At 39.8% G+C, this 23023-nt stretch overlaps 3 protein-coding genes across 4 annotated transcripts in view; 1 reads left to right on the forward strand and 2 right to left on the reverse strand.

Annotated features, from left to right (window-relative positions):
• LOC309702921 (uncharacterized protein) overlaps positions 1 to 23023 on the reverse strand; it is a 153336-nt gene that overhangs the window by 67281 nt on the left and 63032 nt on the right. The window lies entirely within an intron of this gene.
• On the forward strand, positions 363 to 22966 carry LOC309702935 (uncharacterized protein). 2 transcript variants are annotated; one of them, XM_082527587.1, is made up of 2 exons: positions 363 to 731; positions 21521 to 22966. In XM_082527587.1, exons 1-2 carry the CDS (start codon positions 605 to 607, stop codon positions 21835 to 21837), a joined length of 444 nt encoding a protein of 147 aa, XP_082383713.1. In that variant the 5' UTR covers positions 363 to 604; the 3' UTR covers positions 21838 to 22966. The 2 variants fall into 2 exon arrangements, 1 of the variants encoding a protein (XP_082383713.1); XR_014275790.1 differs by lacking the exon at positions 363 to 731 and adding an exon at positions 11515 to 12519.
• On the reverse strand, positions 4125 to 10810 carry LOC309702926 (uncharacterized protein). The gene is made up of 3 exons (XM_082527576.1): positions 10695 to 10810; positions 10443 to 10496; positions 4125 to 7282 (listed from the first exon to the last, which is right to left on the reverse strand). The coding sequence occupies exons 2-3, from the start codon at positions 10448 to 10450 to the stop codon at positions 5647 to 5649; spliced, it is 1644 nt and encodes a 547-aa protein (XP_082383702.1). The 5' UTR covers positions 10451 to 10496; positions 10695 to 10810; the 3' UTR covers positions 4125 to 5646.

Genomic DNA, 23023 nt, shown 5'->3' on the forward strand with positions numbered 1-23023 from the left:
CATGTGAATGTTTAGGCTTTTATGATAAGCTGAATATAACACAGAACAATAACAGGACATATAATAATGTAGAAACATGATCTTCAACAGGCACACTTCTATTATTCATGATCACAAACACAAAGAACTTGTGCAGCCCTGATATCAGCCCTAATATATGAGTGTGTTTGCCCAAAGACTGAAACAGCATCAACATGACAGCTGTAAGAAATCTTCTCTCAGCCTTGTTTGGCAGAAGATCCCTGCAACAAAGATTGTAGCTGAAAGATGACGTGTGTAAAGTTTGCTCTGTGGGAGGGTTGAGGCTGTTTTTAGACCTTTGATAGTTTCCAATCCAGTTCTGACAGACAGAAATAAAAACAACATCATTAAGATCAGATCATGGAGCTGTTTGCTGCCTTGTTTCTATCTTCAGATTACAAGACTTTACTACAATAAAGATGCTGACATGTATCTGTAGGAACAACATCATTGAATCTATAACAACTGGAGCCAAACCAGTAAATGGACCTATTCTTCTGGAGTACTCAAAGGGCTCTATACAAAGTGCCACATTCACACACTTTCTCTGAACTTAGTGCTGGCTAACCACATTCATACTCCGATGGATGCATCGGAGAGCGACTTGGGGTATCTTGCCCAAGGATACTTAGCATGCAGACTGGAGGAGCCAGGAATCAAACCACCAACCTTCCAATCAGTAGGTGACCTGCTCTACAGCCACCCCATTGGTGAGTCAACACTTGTCATTCCTTGTTGGATGCAGATTTCAGGGCTTCCTTTTGCTCCTCCGTTATAACTGTTCTCTCTTCTCAACACATGATGACACAAAGGAATCAGCAGTGACAAAGATGATGCTGAAAAGGATCCATGGATGTTAATTGGACAGTGATCTCTCTGTGCTCTCCTGAAGTCAACACTCATCTTTGTTGTTGACTCAAATTCCTGAATGTGAGTAAAAAACTGTCAGAGGTAACTAAAGGTCAGATTCCTTGATTTTAAATCTGTTTACTGTGCTTGAAGCCCTATGTGTCCTGCAGTCAGTCTCCTGTTAGGTCATCTCTTATGCCAAACATATAATTATGTTTCTTTTAGCTTTATATTCTCAGAAGCTCTGCTGCATTAGTTTTGGAGCAGGAGTTCACCCGAAAGCAACAAATTCAAAATAATTAACGTTTTTCAAAATGGAATAAAAGTAAAGTTTTATTCATATAGCACAAAATCACAACAGCTGTCTCATGGCGCTTTATATAGAAAAGTAAAGACGTTAAGCTGTCTGTGATGGATCTCAAAACTGGATTATAGATGGTGGACAGTTGGTGTCGTAAACCCCGCCTCTGTTCAAAGATGGTCTTTCACAGTGGACGTAAATGGCTTCTTTCACTCCTCTTTCAAACCATCTGTCTTTGGCTGCATTTGAAGGCCAATTACGTCAAAGCCAGGCGACGAAGGCTGTCCCAGCTCGTCGACTCCTTCAAATGCAGCCGACAAATGTGTCCTTCATTTCCCCGAATTTGAAGGATGGGTCGGGTGTGTCCTTCGTGGCCCACCATATCCCAGAATTCATAGCGCGGCCCAGCCAAATTTCAGCTCCCAACAATGGCGGCCGCTACGAAGTTTTAAAATTAGTCTTATTAATCTTTCTGAGTCACAAAATAAACTTTTAACATATATTAAGGGGAGAAAGTAGCTGTGTAAACATCAAATATCTGCTCGGTCTATCAAGACATCGCATATTGGCAAAAGTGTGCCGACGTTTTCGGAGACGTCTGTTACCCACCCGCTCGATGTTCAGACCCTTGCCTTGCCTGTTCCCGTCATTGTTTCCAACTTCAACTATTTCTACCATAGAGAGGCAGAAGCAGAGGACAAGTTGCCCTTGGCTGATGCTGTCGAGAAAGCCATAAAGGATACCACACAGGGTAGCAACACCTCGCTCAATAAAGCCAACGGGATCTGGCAGAGTGACAAAGGGAACTGACGTCAGAAGAACACTGTTCAATAGGAGGTGAAACTTTGCCACTAACCAGTAAATATTAAATAGTCACTGTTACGAGTGGCCAGTTGGATTCATTAGATCTGCACTGCACCTTGTGAAAAATATGTTTTTTAAGTCACTTAGACAACCTGTTATTGTTGGGCTTTTTTCAGTGTTTTATTTGTTCCGGAGTAAATCGGTTTGGCTGAGATCAAAGTTATTAGATTATTAGATAAAATAAAACGTTATTAATCCATCGGGTGGGTTCCTCCGGGATTTTCACACAGCTGAATACACGTCAAACAGAAAACTGATTAAACAGAAGTGTGAGACGGTCGAGAGTTTACGCCAGTGTCCTGTAATATTTTAGATAGCAAGGAGCAGACGGCTGAGTTTATTAAACTCCACCCACACAGCGGTGACGCAGATCTGAAGGCTAGACCGTCCAATTTCACAGCCTCGCACCTTCCGGCCTTCTCGGTCTTCGAAGGACTCAGCCCACGTAGACCGCGAAGGCCGGGTCCTCCGAAGGATGCGGCCTACATTTTGGGACACAGCTTTTGTCAAACATGTGAACCTTGGCACACTCAAAGAGTGACCTTTGACATTTTTATGCAGATGGACAGCCGGGTCTTGTCTCATCTTTTCTATGTTTTCCCATGAATTGATTTTTGGTCTCTCGAGTGTCGAGGTCTAAATTTCAGAAAACAGATTTAAAATCAAGGAATTTGTCCTGTAGTGACCTCTGACCTTTAGTGAACTTTACAGAGGCCTTTTTGTTTTTAATAAAGGCTTTGTGTTTAAGAATTATACCACAGAGTCAAATACTTCTGATTTGAGACCTTAGTTTTCACAGGAGCTGAGCACTAAATGAGATAGCAAATAGACTTATTAGCTGCAACCAACAATAGCTGGAATATTTTATGTTAGCTAACTAGTGAGAGAATTGACAACTCAGAGGAAAATAAGGACACTAAAATTAAAAAATAATTTAAGGGGGATCACATGTGTACTGCTCCTGGCTGCAACAATAAGTTTTATGTTAAGAAATGATAAAGACATTAGGATGTTAAGGATATTATCACACTGTTCTCATAAACTGTTGTATTGATCATTAAAAAGCGTCCTCACTGGATTTAAGCACAGCTGGCTGCTTGTTCCCAGCTTCAGTCTATAAGAATACATTGTGGACCTGATAATAAATGATAACTGTAGCTGCCGTCATAGGCAACTCTCGCATTTAAGTTCATGTCAGTAGATATTTAAGGTTGAAACCATAAGTAGTTGAAATATTAAGAAATAAATAGTAATTAATGTTTAGTTGTTTAGATTTATATGTTAAAATGTGTTATTTGTGTTATTGGTTAGTTCCGTCTGTTCTTGCTAAGAGGGCATTTTTTTGGCTGGCACACTCAGCAAGCTAATTAAGAGACGAGCCACGAGGTTTGCACGTCTACAGAAAGATAAATAAAGAGTACCTTTTTTGGACCTCCCCACGACGTAAAAATGAAAGTTTTATTCCATTTGAGTGAGGCCAATGAGGTAAATGTTTTATTTTGTTTCTTATCGTTGTATGTATATATGCGAGTGTTGTGTGACATTCAAGTGCAATTACCGTAGTGTGAAGTGTAATGTGTATTTTATTGATCCTTTTGTTGGAATGTTTCGTTACATATAATGCTTAAGGACTTTATTAAGAATATTCATTTAAGTTTGTATTTCTTTTTAGTTCTGACGGCATTGTATCGGCTGTGGTTGGACATCATTACATGTTAAGACATGTTGGAGAATCCTCCTGTCCGAAATAAATGTCAGCTAAAACGCAAAGAACAAGTTGAGCTTTATTAAGACTCGAGGGGAGTAACAATAACTGTCCAGAAAATAGAAAAAAAAGAAAAAATTTGCATGTTCTCAGCATTTAAAATAGTAATTAAAGTGTATTTTGAGTAAATATGACATTTAATTTTTTTTAACTGAACTTCAATAAATTCCTGTGTCACAGTAGAGCAATATCTTTATGTTCATGCTAACAGTCAATTTTGTGAAAGCATCGGATTATTGGCTATAAATAGTTAACTCAGTATAATATGCTTTATATAGTATCACTGGACTCAACCACACAGAAATGAAAGACACTGGGGAAAAATAAGTATTCACAGACTTTTAGTCATTTGTAATCTACACATTTTCCTAAAACTGCTTTAAAAGTACAAGCATGCATTATACACAGTGAGAAAATAAAACTTTTTTGTTTCCAAACTTATTTCCAACAAACTTTATTTGTAATGAAGAGATTAAAAAGGAACACATTCAGGTTACTTTATTTGAAGCTGTCAGTATAAAGCCAGTCTGCATTAAGTTAGCAATTCTAACTGCACAAATAAGCACAATACAACATAATGAAGGAAACGTCAGCTTGTTAGCCCATTTAACAATTAGAGTGAGCGATTTTCTGTCTTTTTTACAGATAAATATCCAAATCATGACACCAATGAAAATGAGAAAACAGACTCCAGAAAATTTACCTCAAACATAACAAATGCTCTTGCCCCTTTTTTTTTTACACAGTCACAGTCTGTCTCCCAGTTCAGTTTTCAGTCAATCATTGTTCCAACATATATTAGATTATAATACTCAACACATTCCACTGTCTGACCCCTAATGAATGTGACCTTTTGGACATTAAAAATCGAGGCGCTCGTGCTTCTTATATTAAATCCTCCATTAGGAACCTTGGTGTTACCTTTGACCCAGCTCTGGACACACACGTTAAATCTTTGGTTCGCTCTTGTTTTTACCATTGAAGAAATATCACTGAGTCCCATTGTGTCACGCTCTGAACTGGAAATGATTCTTCATGCTTTTGTTTCATCTCGCTTAGACTATTGTAATTCCTTGTTTACTTGCTTAAGTAACGCCTCCCTGGAACGACTGCAGGGCGTTCAGACTGCTGCTGCCAGGCTTCTGATAAAGCATCACAAACACTCCCATGCCACACCCCTGCTGATTCAGCTGCACTGGCTCCCTGTCAAGTTCAGGGTCCAATTTAAGATCATAATCATGACTTATAGGGCCCTGCACGGTGTAGCTCCAACTTACTTAAGTGATCTTCTTCTTTCTTATCACCCCAGCAGGTCCCTGAGGTCTTGTGTCCAGGGGTTGCTGGTTGTCCCGCTTACAAGGTTAAAAACAGAAGGTGACAGAGCGTTTGTATCAGCGGCTGCCAGACTCTGGAGCTCGCTCCCTTTGAGTTTGAGATCTGTGGACTCAGTCGTGTCTTTTAAAAAGCAGTTAAAAACGTATCTGTTTAAACTGCTTTTGGTTGATTTTGTTTGAGATTTTTCTGCCTCTGTAAAGCACTTTGTGATTTTATCTTGAAAGGTGCTATATAAATAACATTTTACTTTACTTACTTACATGAGTATGTTTTCTAAATTCAGTGATGACGTCTTTTGAGACAGGACTCATCAAAACATTTAGCATAATGGTCAAAGTCTGGGTTGTAGCTGCTCTCATCATCCTGAGGCCAATTACCAATGACAGAGTAAACTGATATGTTTAATTGATAACTGATTAAATCTGCAAGTGAAACATTTCCATATGCAATTTTTACAGAAAACTGTATTTTCTGTAAAACCATGAGAATGTCTCGTGATTTGAGTTAAATTCTACATATCTGTCTGATGGGTTTTCATCTTGTTCCATAAGGTTTGCCCAACTTTTTTCATAACTGCAGGTATGTACTGCAGAGCTCCTCTGGTACCTTCATCCACTCTGCTTCTCATCTCCTCCAGTTTCTGGACCTTCTCTGAGTCTCCTTTCTCCTTCATCTTCTCACTTAATAACTCAAAGTGTACAATAGTGGACAGAGAAAAAACATTCAGAGCGATTTCCTCCAGTCTGACAACATGTTGGTAGGACTCCTCCAGCCACTGTGACTTCTCTGCTGTCAGCTGGTTCATTTCCTTTTCTAGATTTTCCAAAAGGCTGGACTTGTCCTCACTTTCTGTCTTGTTCTTTTCATATTTCTTTTTCATTTCTTCATTAGTCTTTGTGACATGAAGTTTCTTGGTTACATAGATCTTCCTTTCTTTCACATGATCTGATGCAGGACACTTGTTGGTACAAACAGTGCAGCGGCCTCCTTTCATGACCTCACAGTGTTTGGGATACCAGGCCATTGTGCATCCAGGATAGTGACAGTTCTCCTCACAGACTTTACAGCTGACAGCTCCTTCATACCCAGCCAACAAGCACCACCACCCAACCTCGATATCTTCTCTAACTTTGTAGACCTCATCAATTTCTATAGTGAACTGCTTATTTGTCTTCATCTCTTCTTCGTGTTTCTTCAGAGCCTCTTGAGTCTGTTTTATTTCTGTCTGTTTTAATTCAATAAAATCTATTCTTTCTTGCAGGTTTTGAATGCAGGCTGTCAATCTGATGCGTTCATTTAACACTTCAACAGTTGTCATCAGTTTCTGAGGTTCAATATTTTCCAGGAATTCTGAGAATTCACTCATTCCTCCCTCTGATACTCTCCATGCGTTATGCAAACCCACCTTGTCTTTCTTTTTTCTCTCTTTTTCCTGTTGGTTATTGAACAGGAAGCAAACTGGCTCATCCTCTATTCTGGCACATTTTATTTTTGCAGCTTCAAGAGCTTCAAGAGCATTTTCAGGTGTTACACCATCTGAGTGTGTGATCAGGGCCACAATGTTTTTCTCCAGGTTTTTTCCAAACAGAGAAATGACTGAATCAAAGATGTACCTCAATCGATCACTCAGTCGATTATCACTCGCCTTCATCACTAGACCCACTGCATGAACTTCATGGACTCCGTCATCTGATCGAAACAAGTCCAATAATCTTTCACTAACAATGACATCATGCTCAGTCCCTCTGGTGTCTCCATATCCAGGCGTGTCGATGATGGTCAGAGAGTAGGGCAGAGTTTCATCTTCAAAACCAAAGATCTCGTACACGATCACATCTGATGTCTGACTTTCTGATTGACTTTTCTCCTCCTCCTCTACGATCTTAAACCAGACTTCATCCTCCCACTTCACTCCCATCGTGTAGTTGACCAAAGCATTGATCAGAGTAGATTTTCCTGCTCCTGTTTCACCCACAAGTAAGATGGTTTTATTTGTCTTTTTTTGATTTTTTTCACCAACAGTCATTTTTGTCAGCGTTCCAAACATTTTTTTCTTTGGGTTTAGCTGGTAAACAGGAGGAGGTCCTGAACTGATAAGAACACTTTTGAGGATGGTGTTCTTGTATTTTGAAGACATATCCCTGGTCCTGAGAAGCAAAAATAAAAATTTGTTAAGTTTCGGTTTTTTGCCAGACATTTAAGATAAGTATGCATGTTTCAACATACAGACACATAAATCATAAATGCCAACCCAGTTTTGCAATCTGTTAACCCTTTAAACCCGGTCGGAGCGGGCACGCTCCGTTTTGCGTAACTATTTCTAAATCCCGGTAGCACTGCAACCACGTGAGCTAGCGCAATAATTTTTTTGCATATGAAACCGGAGGAGTTGTACTTACATCTTAGCTTGTCCTCGGTCACAGTTTCCTTCCACATATAGCTTTGCAAAAACTGAATAAAAAGCACTTGCAGCAACTAAAACATAATATTCCAGAAACACGCTTTGCCGATCCGATCAGCTGTTTGTAACACTTCCTACATCCATCAGCGCGAACTATCGCATGTCCGCATGACCTGCCCGAAACCGGAAGTGACGTCATTTCGTGGAAAATTTCACTTTTTGCCTTCAGGGCCTTATGAGCCTACACTGGTGTTTTTAAAAGTCAAGTTTGACTTCATGCTTTTCTGTGTCGTTTCTGGGATGCTTAGGACTCATATTGCACTGCTGGAAATAGTTTATTTTGATGCACATGCTGGGTTGGTTTTTTTTGCAAATTTGCATCACACTGATCCATGCTGCTCAATTCACATCAGCTCACACACACTTTCTACCTGCAGAGGAAACACAAATCATTCATGTGCACATCAACTGAAATCCTCCTTTCCATCATGTGTGCTGTCCAAATATCAGCAAATAGCAGAGTTAAAGATGCTAAGATTTTCACTGTGAGTGACCAAGAGAGACAATTAGAATTGAGTATATCAGACGGACAGCTAAGGTCAAACACTTTGGACAGAGAGAGAGAGACATCTGGGCTTTGACTTAAATCATGACTGTTTATTAACAGAAATCAATAACTGTTATTTGGCATTATTATATATAAATTGTTAGATTATAATATTATTTTATGCCATGTTATACCCCTAACTAAAGATTGTGAATTATTATGTAGTTTTAGTTTGCATTATTCTCCTGAATTAGAAGAAGCTGATAACTAGTGTGAAGCGCTTTGGGGTCCTTAGGGACTAGAAAAGCGCTATACAAATGCAGGCCATTTACCATAAAGTGGCTCCTCTTAAAACTAGAAAGGCAGCACTATTAAATCCCCACCCTGGATCACAGAAGCTATCTGCAGCTTTACGCGATTTAGCCATAAAACTGAGCGCCTGTGAAAAGCCACAAAACTTGAGGTTCATAAGCTCCACTTATAATGACATAGTGAAAGACACGAGAGCCACTTGTTTCTAGGGGTGGGTTTTGATTATCGATTTATCTATTAAAATCGATTCTAGCTTGGATTCTGCACAAAGACGTAAACACAAAGCGCAGACCTGCGGATCAGAATCAGTGAGATGTCGCCTCTCTCACCCGACAGCACGGACACGGTCGGGGCTGAAAGCCGACAGCTCGCTGACTCTGATCTGTCGGCGGGTCGAGCTTTGTGTTCACACCCTGATTTGCGCTGATTCTAAAGCTGTTGGTTTGATGTCTCTCCAAACAATATTGACCGAACCAGCAGCAAAAGACGATCCAAACTACGCTTCACATAAACATCGTCATGAATTCACTCTGACTTTTGCTGTTTTGCTTCCACCACAATAAAAAGTGTGCTTCAAGAACAGTTTCCCGTCTAAAAATCTGTTTTCTGCATTATCCGCTTGCTTGTTACGCACAAGTCTACCGTTGTTTACAGCGCTGTCGGGCCCTGTTTTTTTTTCCTTTTACTTACTTTCAAAAAGAAAGCCTCATTTCTACTGTTCAATAGGCTTGTGAACAAATTTAAACTTTTTAAAATTATGCAAATTGGAAAACGCGGTTCGTGGCTCAAAAAAGGATGGGAATACTGACCTAAATGATTAAGTTAATGGGGCAGGGATATACATATTATATTTTTATGGGTTATTGCCTGTAAAATGACAAATTTAACCTTGACCTTATATGTACGACTGGGTATTGTCACTGAGTTCAAGTGTTATTGTCATATACAGATAAACAGTGTAGCCACATTTACCCATAATGAAATTCTTTGGCTCGTGCTCCTCAGCTTTACATGAGCATATAGAAAATGTCCAGTTATACTTAAGAAGAAAATAACAAAAAAATAACAATAATAATAATAAAGAAAAACAAACAAACAAAATACTAAACTATTCAACAAATGATTCGAACCTGATTAACCTTTTAAATTAAGAATATTTCATTGCAAATTATTTGACTATTTCTCTGCAATTACAAACTCTGTGTAAACGATCTATGTGTTAAAAACAAAGCTGGCACTTAAGGGACTTCATCAGAGGTGTAAGCATCACAGCAGATACCTTTGTGTCAAAGTGACTGATGGTCAAACGCAGAAAAATATGAAGGAGATTTTCATGGCCTGGTCTTTTATAGCAGATAATCATCTTAAAAATATTCTGCACTAGATCAAAAACGGAAGCTATCCGGTAGCTACTGAACAGCAGAAATTAGGCTTTCCTGTTGGAAGTCATGTTTGAAAAAAAAAAAAAGCAGTCGACAGCACTGTACACAACAGTAGACTGATGCGTAATAAGCAAGCAAATAATGCAGAAAACAGAGATTTGAGATGGGAAAATGGTCTAGAAGTACACTAAGAGAGAGAAAGAGTTGTGCAGGAAGTGTGCAAAGTTAGAGCAATCCATTTACCTGCTTTTTAATTGTTTGCTGTTTTAGCTGTTTGGTGGTAAAACAACATTTATATTTAAAAATCGATTTCAAAATGTAATGACTCAATATCACATTCAAATTAAATTTGATTTTAATCAGGAAATCAGTTTTTTTAAACCCACCCCTAACTGTATGTGATCGCTATCTGAAAACCTAAATTCTGACTATTACTTCAGGAGGAATAGCAATTTTTATGAATTCTGGACACCAGATACCTCACCTTGGCATAAGCTCATAGGTGAGGCTAAAATGCAAATACATTTACCAAAATAAAAATCAATATTGTAAGGATAAGCTCACTCAATTGTACAGTTTTACGATCAGTTTTGATGATAATGCGCATGATGATATATTAAAGCATGAAGATAACTGTATCTCTTAACTGTACTTATTGTACTTACGTTGCCATGTTGATGACAGAGATCCACACAGTGAGGTGTCAGGAAAATCTTGCTCTGGAGTAAAACAAAAAAAAAATTAATCCCATCTATTTCTAAAGAATTACATTTGGTAGATCTTTCTGTTCACACCGATCTGATGATTAGGAGAACAATTACAATCAGGATCTTCATTTTCAATTAGTTAAATGTTCTCTTTCTGTAATCTGTAATTTTATCTTGATCCCCTGATTCCAGCATTTCAAGTGATCTTACCTGTATTGTATCAGGAAGCTCTGTGATGCTGAGGAGGCAGAGAAGGGAGCGTTGCACAATTTTATACCCTCAGAGGAGGGACGATGAGACCATGCAATCACATGACTTTTTGGAAATCATAGAATTAACAGAAGGGAATTTGAGCAGCAATGTTGCTCCACCCCCCTACTCATAACAAAACTGAAAGTGTTTCCACCTTGCATGTGTGTTTTTGTGTGTGTTGCAAATCAGTCTAAAGTCTGTCACAGCTTTGAAATGAAATGGGCAGCTTTGACAAAAAAATGACAAAAACGTTGCTCTGTGGGAGCCCAGGAACAGAACTCACTTCTTACTGGGGTTATCACACACACACAGACACACACACACAGTGACATGAGACAGAGCAACAAAGCGGAGATAAAAACAGAATGTGCACAGGATCATGAAGGGACTATCCCAGACTGAATACTGGAGTTGTACCTAATCCTCACTCATCTGTTCCCCACTCATTTCCAGAATGGCATCAAGCTGTTTGCTTCACTCTGTTAACTTAAATACACACTGTTAGATTATAATATTATTTTATGCCATGTTAGACCCCTAACTAAAGATTGTGAATTATTCTGTAGTTTTAGTTTGCATTATTCTCCTGAATTAGAAGAAGCTGATAACTATTGCATTAGTTAAACTGGTTTGCATTACATTAGACTGCTGATTTATTGTGAATGAATGATATTGTTTATGATGCATTATACGGCTGAGTTATAAGAAATACTGTTCACAGAAAGTCATCGCCTTATTTGTCTGATTAGAAGAGAACAGAATATGCTGGAGTTTTCTGCCCCATCTCAGCAGGAGCAGATAAACAGGGAGCCAAGGTCGTAGCTTAGGCGCCGTGTGAGAGAAAGCATGTGAATGTTTAGGCTTTTATGATAAGCTGAATATAACACAGAACAATAACAGGACATATAATAATGTAGAAACATGATCTTCAACAGGCACACTTCTATTATTCATGATCACAAACACAAAGAACTTGTGCAGCCCTGATATCAGCCCTAATATATGAGTGTGTTTGCCCAAAGACTGAAACAGCATCAACATGACAGCTGTAAGAAATCTTCTCTCAGCCTTGTTTGGCAGAAGATCCCTGCAACAAAGATTGTAGCTGAAAGATGACGTGTGTAAAGTTTGCTCTGTGGGAGGGTCGAGGCTGTTTTTAGACCTTTGATAGTTTCCAATCCAGTTCTGACAGACAGAAATAAAAACAACATCATTAAGATCAGATCATGGAGCTGTTTGCTGCCTTGTTTCTATCTTCAGATTACAAGACTTTACTACAATAAAGATGCTGACATGTATCTGTAGGAACAACATCATTGAATCTATAACAACTGGAGCCAAACCAGTAAATGGACCTATTCTTCTGGAGTACTCAAAGGGCTCTATACAAAGTGCCACATTCACACACTTTCTCTGAACTTAGTGCTGGCTAACCACATTCATACTCCGATGGATGCATCGGAGAGCGACTTGGGGTATCTTGCCCAAGGATACTTAGCATGCAGACTGGAGGAGCCAGGAATCAAACCACCAACCTTCCAATCAGTAGGTGACCTGCTCTTGGTGAGCCAACACTTGTCATTCCTTGTTGGATGCAGATTTCAGGGCTTCCTTTTGCTCCTCCGTTATAACTGTTCTCTCTTCTCAACACATGATGACACAAAGGAATCAGCAGTGACAAAGATGATGCTGAAAAGGATCCATGGATGTTAATTGGACAGTGATCTCTCTGTGCTCTCCTGAAGTCAACACTCATCTTTGTTGTTGACTCAAATTCCTGAATGTGAGTAAAAAAACTGTCAGAGGTAACTAAAGGTCAGATTCCTTGATTTTAAATCTGTTTACTGTGCTTGAAGCCCTATGTGTCCTGCAGTCAGTCTCCTGTTAGGTCATCTCTTATGCCAAACATATAATTATGTTTCTTTTAGCTTTATATTCTCAGAAGCTCTGCTGCACTAGTTTTGGAGCAGGAGTTCACCCGAAAGCAACAAATTCAAAATAATTAACGTTTTTCAAAATGGAATAAAAGTAAAGTTTTATTCATATAGCACAAACTCACAACAGCTGTCTCATGGCGCTTTATATAGAAAAGTAAAGACGTTAAGCTGTCTGTGATGGATCTCAAAACTGGATTATAGATGGCGGACAGTTGGTGTCGTAAACCCCGCCTCTGTTCAAAGATGGTCTTTCACAGTGGACGTAAATGGCTTCTTTCACTCCTCTTTCAAACCATCTGTCTTTGGCTGCATTTGAAGGCCAATTACGTCAAAGCCAGGCGACGAAGGCTGTCCCAGCTCGTCGACTCCTTCAAATGCAGCCGACAAATGTGTCCTTCATTTCCCCGAATTTGAAGGATGGGTCGGGTGTGTCCTTCGTGGCCCACCATATCCCAGAATTCATAGCGCGGCCCAGCCAAATTTCAGCTCCCAACAATGGCGGCCGCTACGAAGTTTTAAAATTAGTCTTATTAATCTTTCTGAGTCACAAAATAAACTTTTAACATATATTAAGGGGAGAAAGTAGCTGTGTAAACATCAAATATCTGCTCGGTCTATCAAGACATCGCATATTGGCAAAAGTGTGCCGACGTTTTCGGAGACGTCTGTTACCCACCCGCTCGATGTTCAGACCCTTGCCTTGCCTGTTCCCGTCATTGTTTCCAACTTCAACTATTTCTACCATAGAGAGGCAGAAGCAGAGGACAAGTTGCCCTTGGCTGATGCTGTCGAGAAAGCCATAAAGGATACCACACAGGGTAGCAACACCTCGCTCAATAAAGCCAACGGGATCTGGCAGAGTGACAAAGGGAACTGACGTCAGAAGAACACTGTTCAATAGGAGGTGAAACTTTGCCACTAACCAGTAAATATTAAATAGTCACTGTTACGAGTGGCCAGTTGGATTCATTAGATCTGCACTGCACCTTGTGAAAAATATGTTTTTTAAGTCACTTAGACAACCTGTTATTGTTGGGCTTTTTTCAGTGTTTTATTTGTTCCGGAGTAAATCGGTTTGGCTGAGATCAAAGTTATTAGATTATTAGATAAAATAAAACGTTATTAATCCATCGGGTGGGTTCCTCCGGGATTTTCACACAGCTGAATACACGTCAAACAGAAAACTGATTAAACAGAAGTGTGAGACGGTCGAGAGTTTACGCCAGTGTCCTGTAATATTTTAGATAGCAAGGAGCAGACGGCTGAGTTTATTAAACTCCACCCACACAGCGGTGACGCTAATCAGAAGGCTAGACCGTCCAATTTCACAGCCTCGCACCTTCCGGCCTTCTCGGTCTTCGAAGGACTCAGCCCACGTAGACCGCGAAGGCCGGGTCCTCCGAAGGATGCGGCCTACATTTTGGGACACAGCTTTTGTCAAACATGTGAACCATGGCACACTCAAAGAGTGACCTTTGACATTTTTATGCAGATGGACAGCCGGGTCTTGTCTCATCTTTTCTATGTTTTCCCATGAATTGATTTTTGGTCTCTCGAGTGTCGAGGTCTAAATTTCAGAAAACAGATTTAAAATCAAGGAATTTGTCCTGTAGTGACCTCTGACCTTTAGTGAACTTTACAGAGGCCTTTTTGTTTTTAATAAAGGCTTTGTGTTTAAGAATTATACCACAGAGTCAAATACTTCTGATTTGAGACCTTAGTTTTCACAGGAGCTGAGCACTAAATGAGATAGCAAATAGACTTATTAGCTGCAACCAACAATAGCTGGAATATTTTATGTTAGCTAACTAGTGAGAGAATTGACAACTCAGAGGAAAATAAGGACACTAAAATTAAAAAATAATTTAAGGGGGATCACATGTGTACTGCTCCTGGCTGCAACAATAAGTTTTATGTTAAGAAATGATAAAGATATTAGGATGTTAAGGATATTATCACACTGTTCTCATAAACTGTTGTATTGATCATTAAAAAGCGTCCTCACTGGATTTAAGCACAGCTGGCTGCTTGTTCCCAGCTTCAGTCTATAAGAATACATTGTGGACCTGATAATAAATGATAACTGTAGCTGCCGTCATAGGCAACTCTCGCATTTAAGTTCATGTCAGTAGATATTTAAGGTTGAAACCATAAGTAGTTGAAATATTAAGAAATAAATAGTAATTAATGTTTAGTTGTTTAGATTTATATGTTAAAATGTGTTATTTGTGTTATTGGTTAGTTCCGTCTGTTCTTGCTAAGAGGGCATTTTTTTGGCTGGCACACTCAGCAAGCTAATTAAGAGACGAGCCACGAGGTTTGCACGTCTACAGAAAGATAAATAAAGAGTACCTTTTTTGGACCTCCCCACGACGTAAAAATGAAAGTTTTATTCCATTTGAGTGAGGCCAATGAGGTAAATGTTTTATTTTGTTTCTTATCGTTGTATGTATATATGCGAGTGTTGTGTGACATTCAAGTGCAATTACCGTAGTGTGAAGTGTAATGTGTATTTTATTGATCCTTTTTTTGGAATGTTTCGTTACATATAATGCTTAAGGACTTTATTAAGAATATTCATTTAAGTTTGTATTTCTTTTTAGTTCTGACGGCATTGTATCGGCTGTGGTTGGACATCATTACATGTTAAGACATGTTGGAGAATCCTCCTGTCCGAAATAAATGTCAGCTAAAACGCAAAGAACAAGTTGAGCTTTATTAAGACTCGAGGGGAGTAACAATAACTGTCCAGAAAATAGAAAAAAAAGAAAAAATTTGCATGTTCTCAGCATTTAAAATAGTAATTAAAGTGTATTTTGAGTAAATATGACATTTAATTTTTTTTAACTGAACTTCAATAAATTCCTGTGTCACAGTAGAGCAATATCTTTATGTTCATGCTAACAGTCAATTTTGTGAAAGCATCGGATTATTGGCTATAAATAGTTAACTCAGTATAATATGCTTTATATAGTATCACTGGACTCAACCACACAGAAATGAAAGACACTGGGGAAAAATAAGTATTCACAGACTTTTAGTTATTTGTAATCTACACATTTTCCTAAAACTGCTTTAAAAGTACAAGCATGCATTATACACAGTGAGAAAATAAAACTTTTTTGTTTCCAAACTTATTTCCAACAAACTTTATTTGTAATGAAGAGATTAAAAAGGAACACATTCAGGTTACTTTATTTGAAGCTGTCAGTATAAAGCCGGTCTGCATTAAGTTAGCAATTCTAACTGCACAAATAAGCACAATACAACATAATGAAGGAAATGTCAGCTTGTTAGCCCATTTAACAATTAGAGTGAGCGATTTTCTGTCTTTTTTACAGATAAATATCCAAACCATGACACCAATGAAAATGAGAAAACAGACTCCAGAAAATTTACCTCAAACATAACAAATGCTCTTGCCCCTTTTTTTTTTACACAGTCACAGTCTGTCTCCCAGTTCAGTTTTCAGTCAATCATTGTTCCAACATATATTAGATTATAATACTCAACACATTCCACTGTCTGACCCCTAATGAATGTGACCTTTTGGACATTAAAAATCGAGGCCCTCTTGCTTCATATATTAAATCCTCCATTAGGAACCTTGGTGTTACCTTTGACCCAGCTCTGGACACACACGTTAAATCTTTGGTTCGCTCTTGTTTTTACCATTGAAGAAATATCACTGAGTCCCATTGTGTCACGCTCTGAACTGGAAATGATTCTTCATGCTTTTGTTTCATCTCGCTTAGACTATTGTAATTCCTTGTTTACTTGCTTAAGTAACGCCTCCCTGGAACGACTGCAGGGTGTTCAGAATGCTGCTGCCAGGCTTCTGATAAAGCATCACAAACACTCCCATGCCACGCCCCTGCTGATTCAGCTGCACTGGCTCCCTGTCAAGTTCAGGGTCCAATTTAAGATCATAATCATGACTTATAGGGCCCTGCACGGTGTAGCTCCAACTTACTTAAGTGATCTTCTTCTTTCTTATCACCCCAGCAGGTCCCTGAGGTCTTGTGTCCAGGGGTTGCTGGTTGTCCCGCTTACAAGGTTAAAAACAGAAGGTGACAGAGCGTTTGTATCAGCGGCTGCCAGACTCTGGAGCTCGCTCCCTTTGAGTTTGAGATCTGTGGACTCAGTCGTGTCTTTTAAAAAGCAGTTAAAAACGTATCTGTTTAAACTGCTTTTGGTTGATTTTGTTTGAGATTTTTCTGCCTCTGTAAAGCACTTTGTGATTTTATCTTGAAAGGTGCTATATAAATAACATTTTACTTTACTTACTTACATGAGTATGTTTTCTAAATTCAGTGATGACGTCTTTTGAGACAGGACTCATCAGAACATTTAGCATAATGGTCAAAGTCTGGGTTGTAGCTGCTCTCATCATCCTGAGGCCAATTACCAATGACAGAGTAAACTGATATGTTTAATTGATAACTGATTAAATCTGCAAGTGAAACATTTCCATATGCAATTTTTACAGAAAACTGTATTTTCTGTAAAACCATGAGAATGTCTCGTGATTTGAGTTAAATTCTACATATCTGTCTGATGGGTTTTCATCTTGTTCCATAAGGTTTGCCCAACTTTTTTCATAACTGCAGGTATGTACTGCAGAGCTCCTCTGGTACCTTCATCCACTCTGCTTCTCATCTCCTCCAGTTTCTGGACCTTCTCTGAGTCTCCTTTCTCCTTCATCTTCTCACTTAATAACTCAAAGTGTACAATAGTGGACAGAGAAAAAACATTCAGAGCGATTTCCTCCAGTCTGACAAGATGTTGGTAGGACTCCTCCAGCCTCTGTGACTTCTCTGCTGTCAGCTGGTTCATTTCCTTTTCTAGATTTTCCAAAAGGCTGGACTTGTCCTCACTTTCTGTCTTGTTCTTGTCATACTTGTTTTTCATTTCATTTTTCATCTCTTCTTCGTGTTTCTTCAGAGCCTCTTGAGTCTGTCTTATTTCTGTCTGTTTTAATTCAATAAAATCTATTCTTTCTTGCAGGTTTTGAATGCAGGCTGTCAATCTGATGCGTTCATTTAACACTTCGACAGTTGTCATCAGTTTCTGAGGTTCAATATTTTCCAGGAATTCTGAGAATTCACTCATTCCTCCCTCTGATACTCTCCATGCGTTATGCAAACCCACCTTGTCTTTCTTTTTTCTCTCTTTTTCCTGTTGGTTATTGAACAGGAAGTAAACTGGCTCATCCTCTATTCTGGCACATTTTATTTTTGCAGCTTCAAGAGCTTCAAGAGCATTTTCAGGTGTTACACCATCTGAGTGTGTGAACAGGGCCACAATGTTTTTCTCCAGGTTTTTTCCAAACAGAGAAATGACTGAATCAAAGATGTACCTCAATCGATCACTCAGTCGATTATCACTCGCCTTCATCACTAGACCCACTGCATGAACTTCATGGACTCCGTCATCTGATCGAAACAAGTCCAATAATCTTTCACTAACAATGACATCATGCTCAGTCCCTCTGGTGTCTCCATATCCAGGCGTGTCGATGATGGTCAGAGAGTAGGGCAGAGTTTCATCTTCAAAACCAAAGATCTCGTACACGATCACATCTGATGTCTGACTTTCTGATTGACTTTTCTCCTCCTCCTCTACGATCTTAAACCAGACTTCATCCTCCCACTTCACTCCCATCGTGTAGTTGACCAAAGCATTGATCAGAGTAGATTTTCCTGCTCCTGTTTCACCCACAAGTAAGATGGTTTTATTTGTCTTTTTTTGATTTTTTTCACCAACAGTCATTTTTGTCAGCGTTCCAAACATTTTTTTCTTTGGGTTTAGCTGGTAAACAGGAGGAGGTCCTGAACTGATAAGAACACTTTTGAGGATGGTGTTCTTGTATTTTGAAGACATATCCCTGGTCCTGAGAAGCAAAAATAAAAATTTGTTAAGTTTCGGTTTTTTGCCAGACATTTAAGATAAGTATGCATGTTTCAACATACAGACACATAAATCATAAATGCCAACCCAGTTTTGCAATCTGTTAACCCTTTAAACCCGGTCGGAGCGGGCACGCTCCGTTTTGCGTAACTATTTCTAAATCCCGGTAGCACTGCAACCACGTGAGCTAGCGCAATAATTTGCGTATGAAACCGGAGGAGTTGTACTTACATCTTAGCTTGTCCTCGGTCACAGTTTCCTTCCACATATAGCTTTGCAAAAACTGCATAAAAAGCACTTGCAGCAACTAAAACATAATATTCCAGAAACACGCTTTGCCGATCCGATCAGCTGTTTGTAACACTTCCTACATCCATCAGCGCGAACTATCACATGACCTGCCCGAAACCGGAAGTGACGTCATTTCGTGGAAAATTTCGCTTTTTGCCTTCAGGGCCTTATGAGCCTACACTGGTGTTTTTAAAAGTCAAGTTTGACTTCATGCTTTTCTGTGTTGTTTCTGGGATGCTTAGGACTCATATTGCACTGCTGGAAATAGTTTATTTTGATGCACATGCTGGGTTGGTTTTTTTTGCAAATTTGCATCACACTGATCTAGAGCTGGGCGATAGAACGATAACGATATGTATCGCGATATAACTTTTACTCGATAGAGAAATTAAGCTATCGCGATAGACCTCGCCACTCTTGTCCTCTTAAAAAAAAAAAAAAAAAAAAAGGTCAGCCAATCCAAACTAAGTAGCGCAGAGCCGAACCAATCACAGCCGCAGCGTCACGTCGCGTGACTTGTTACGTACAGCACAAGTGCCAAGCCGCACGTGTGTTTGTTTGGGAAGCAGCCAGCGGGTAATGGAGGAAATGAGTGTGCCGACTAGAAAAATCAACCGAGCGTGACCGAAGAGAAAACGGATGATGGTTCCAATGCCGGAGAGATTGTCAAACGGAAGAGCCATAGAAGCTCCGTAGTGTGAAGGTATTTCGGCTATTTCAAGTCTGACAAAAAACAGAGTAGCGTGCACTGTAAATTGTGCCGAAAGCAAGTCTGGAAATACAATAAACTGGTGCATGCGTCACACTGTGCGCCACGTTATTGTTTCGGTGAAATGAATTTCTACAATACTGTTAATTCTACTCTCTGCAGTGTTTAAATGCTTACATATACACACAGTTACTGTCCCTCCACACAGACGACTCGGTTCTGCTTCTATGCCCCAGCTTTGTTTACTTTTTCCCACCGAGGCTTCTAGACTTCTGATTGGCCAACATTTCTGCACGGTTAGGAATCTAGCTCCACCTGCTGCTTTGGCATGTTCATAGCAGCGTTTTCCTTCATTTCTGCCTTTATGTGTGGACGGGATTATTTTTTAAAACGAAAACGGAAAAACTCCGTTTTCAAAAATACCCGTGTACGTGTGGACGTAGCCTCAGTCTCTGACTGGAAGCGCTAATTCGTCATTCGGCTTTTGTCAGACTAAAGTAACTGTTAAAACTGTTTGAAAAGCTCAGCTATACAACAAGGAGAGATTGAGAATTTCCTTTTAGTTCTCAGTTTATTTGATATTGACAAAAGTTAGTCAGTTTTGTCTGTTCTTCTGTAAAACAAACTAAGATTTATTTTTAGAATTAATATTTTGTTTCTAAGTGGAATTGACAATTTAGTCTGTTTCGTTTGTTCTATTTTGAAACTTAAACGCTTTAGCGGCTGCCTTTTGTGTAGTTTGCAATATTTGCCTTTATTTATCTGAAAAAGTCTCATGTTCCTTAAGTACATCTACCCTGTTGAACTTATTATGGGAAATAAATATTTAAATAAAAACAAGCTGCTGATTATTTCACATTTTACTTGTGAGCAACGGCACATTTAAATCTTACAAATATAGTTATTTGGATGATATCGTGATAGATATCGTTATCGCCTGAAATGAAAAAAACATATCGTGATATGAAAAAATCTCATATCGCCCAGCTCTACACTGATCCATGCTGCTCAATTCACATCAGCTCACACACACTTTCTACCTGCAGAGTGTGGAGCAGGGAAATTATTTTACTGCTATTGTTAAATAATTATCATCATTACCATTGCATTAATAATATAATCTGTAGTTTATATTGCATTCAGAGGTTGAACAGTGTGTGTCTTTCAGAAAGGCTAAAAGTCACAGGCTGACAGGAAACAGGCTTGCAGAGAGTTTGCAGAAGAGAAAGCAGAATCTTAAGTTATTTTGAGCAGCAGGCTAGACGAGGCTATTTGAATTACTAGGTTATTCAAATTGATCATTGCTTTAACAATGTAACAGATAGCTTTAAGATGGCCTTAAGATGTTATGCATACAGTTATTATGTTAACTTTGTATTCCAGATGCAGTTATAACTATTTTATACATATTGCATATCTGTGCTTATTTGAGTTGATGTTCAGTTCTTTAAGGGTTTTAAGCTTCACTGGTGAGAGTGTCCAGATGATCCATGTTGAGGGAAAACTAGAACATAGAAGGATTGCAATACATGCTTACAAAACACTTATGTCAGGTCATTTTATATTAAGCTTTTAGTAGAGGTTCTTGATTAAAACATTTATTCAACATAGTACATGTAGTTTCAGTTAGGTTATTGTACCTAAGGATGAGCCTCTGGTCTGGTGAAAGGTCAGAAGTGCAACAGGTGAATTGAGAAGGTGTCATGGTCTGGTTGGGCACCTGCAGGTCTCAGACAGCGGCTCCTCCTCCTTTAGGCGGAGTCCGGTTGCCCCTCCCTGGCTGACCACCTGTGAGCAATCGTGCCAGCGGTATATCAGACCTGCGCTCTCAACCACTCATCGCCTGAGTATCTGCTATTCCCATGTTAGTTCAGTGGAGCATCCTAAACCTTGTCTTAACGCCGTGTGATGACTCACCTGTCTTTTCTTGTCCTCAGAGATAGCACCCGGAGTGGAGATCTTGTTCCCCTTGCTCCCGTCCTCCTGGACCTGGGCCGCCTGCTGCTTACACAACGTGGCCTGCCGGCCCACCGCTCACCTGCCTGCCTCCCCACGCCTCGACCGCTTCCGGATTTTCCGCTCCACCTGTCCCCTCCATCTGAAACCAAGTAAGGCAATTCAATTCAACTGCGGAGGATTGTTGGTTGTCTGCTGGATCCCTCTGATCGTGATCTCCTCTTGTTCCAGTGCCCCCGGTCCCTACCTAGTCCTGTTTCTACCTCCCCGCTGTCCCCGCTGTTCAGCCGTCTCCTAGAGGTGTCTAGGTCGCCCTCATTATCCCCGACGAATCCTACGCGCCACTAGTGTGGTGGCGTCGCTTTGTGTTTCACCTTTGTTTACCTGTGGGCGGAAATAAATCATTTGTTTTCTGTCACCTCGCTTCCGGGTTGGTTTCTGCGCCTGTGTCCATCCCTGTTCCCTCGTGCCGCTGGGCCGTGACAGAAAGAGCATTTAAGGACAAGTCACAGACAGTTATTCTGAAGAGGTGACATAGAGGCTGAGTGAGGTCAACACACACACACACACATTAGTTGGATTTATTTATAGGTAAGAGATTAGTCATGTCTGGTTGTAACTGCGAAAGTGTCTCTGTAAAAGAGGAACAGTTTCTTGTTGTCTCGGCAAGAAAGAGGAACAATTCACTTTAAGACAAGAACAGAAAGGTAGACAGAAGTACCGGCCATGAAAATAGAAGACGATGTTCTTTTGAAACTGTGTTAAAAGTCATTGTGGTTTTGATTTGACGTACACTCAACAAAAATATAAACGCAACACCTTTGTTACTGCTCCCATTCCCCATGGGATGGACGTAGAGACCTAAAATTCAGTCCAGATACACAATATAACCATCCCTCCCAAACAGTGGTCACAAATCAGTCCAAATGTGTGGTAGTGGGCACATCTGCCATATTGAGATAATCCATCCCACCTCACAGGTGTGCCACATCAGGATGCTGATCTGACATCATGAGTAGTGCACAGGTGTACCTCAGACTGCCCACAACAAAAGGCCACCCTCGCTGAAAAGCCTTCAGCTGATCCAAAATGCTGCAGCAAGAGTCCTGACAGGGACTAGAAAGAGAGAGCATATTTCTCCTGTTTTGGCTTCCTGTTAAATCCAGAATTCAAAATCCTGCTCCTCACATACAAGGTCTTAAATAATCAGGCCCCATCTTATCTTAATGACCTTGTAGTACCATATCACCCTATTAGAGCACTTCGCTCTCGCTCTGCAGGCCTACTTGTTGTTCCTAGAGTATTTAAAAGTAGAATGGGAGGCAGAGCCTTCAGTTTTCAGGCCCCTCTTCTGTGGAACCAGCTTCCAGTTTGGATTCGGGAGACAGACACTATCTCTACTTTCAAGATTAGGCTTCAAACTTTCCTTTTTGCTAAAGCATATAGTTAGGGCTGGACCAGGTGACCCTGAATCCTCCCTTAGT

Source organism: Aulonocara stuartgranti (genome assembly GCF_965226115.1).
Source record: "Aulonocara stuartgranti genome assembly, chromosome: 3".
NCBI lineage: Eukaryota > Metazoa > Chordata > Actinopteri > Cichliformes > Cichlidae > Aulonocara > Aulonocara stuartgranti.

What these genes read in the sequence shown, in the direction of transcription:
- LOC309702935 (XM_082527587.1), top strand. Translation starts at nt 605, where the DNA reads ATGGATGCATCGGAGAGCGACTTGGGGTATCTTGCCCAAGGATACTTA. An exon ending in GCTCTACAGCCACCCCATTG is followed by an intron (nt 732 to 21,520) that starts GTGAGTCAACAC and finishes TCTTGTCCTCAG; the next exon opens with AGATAGCACCCGGAGTGGAG.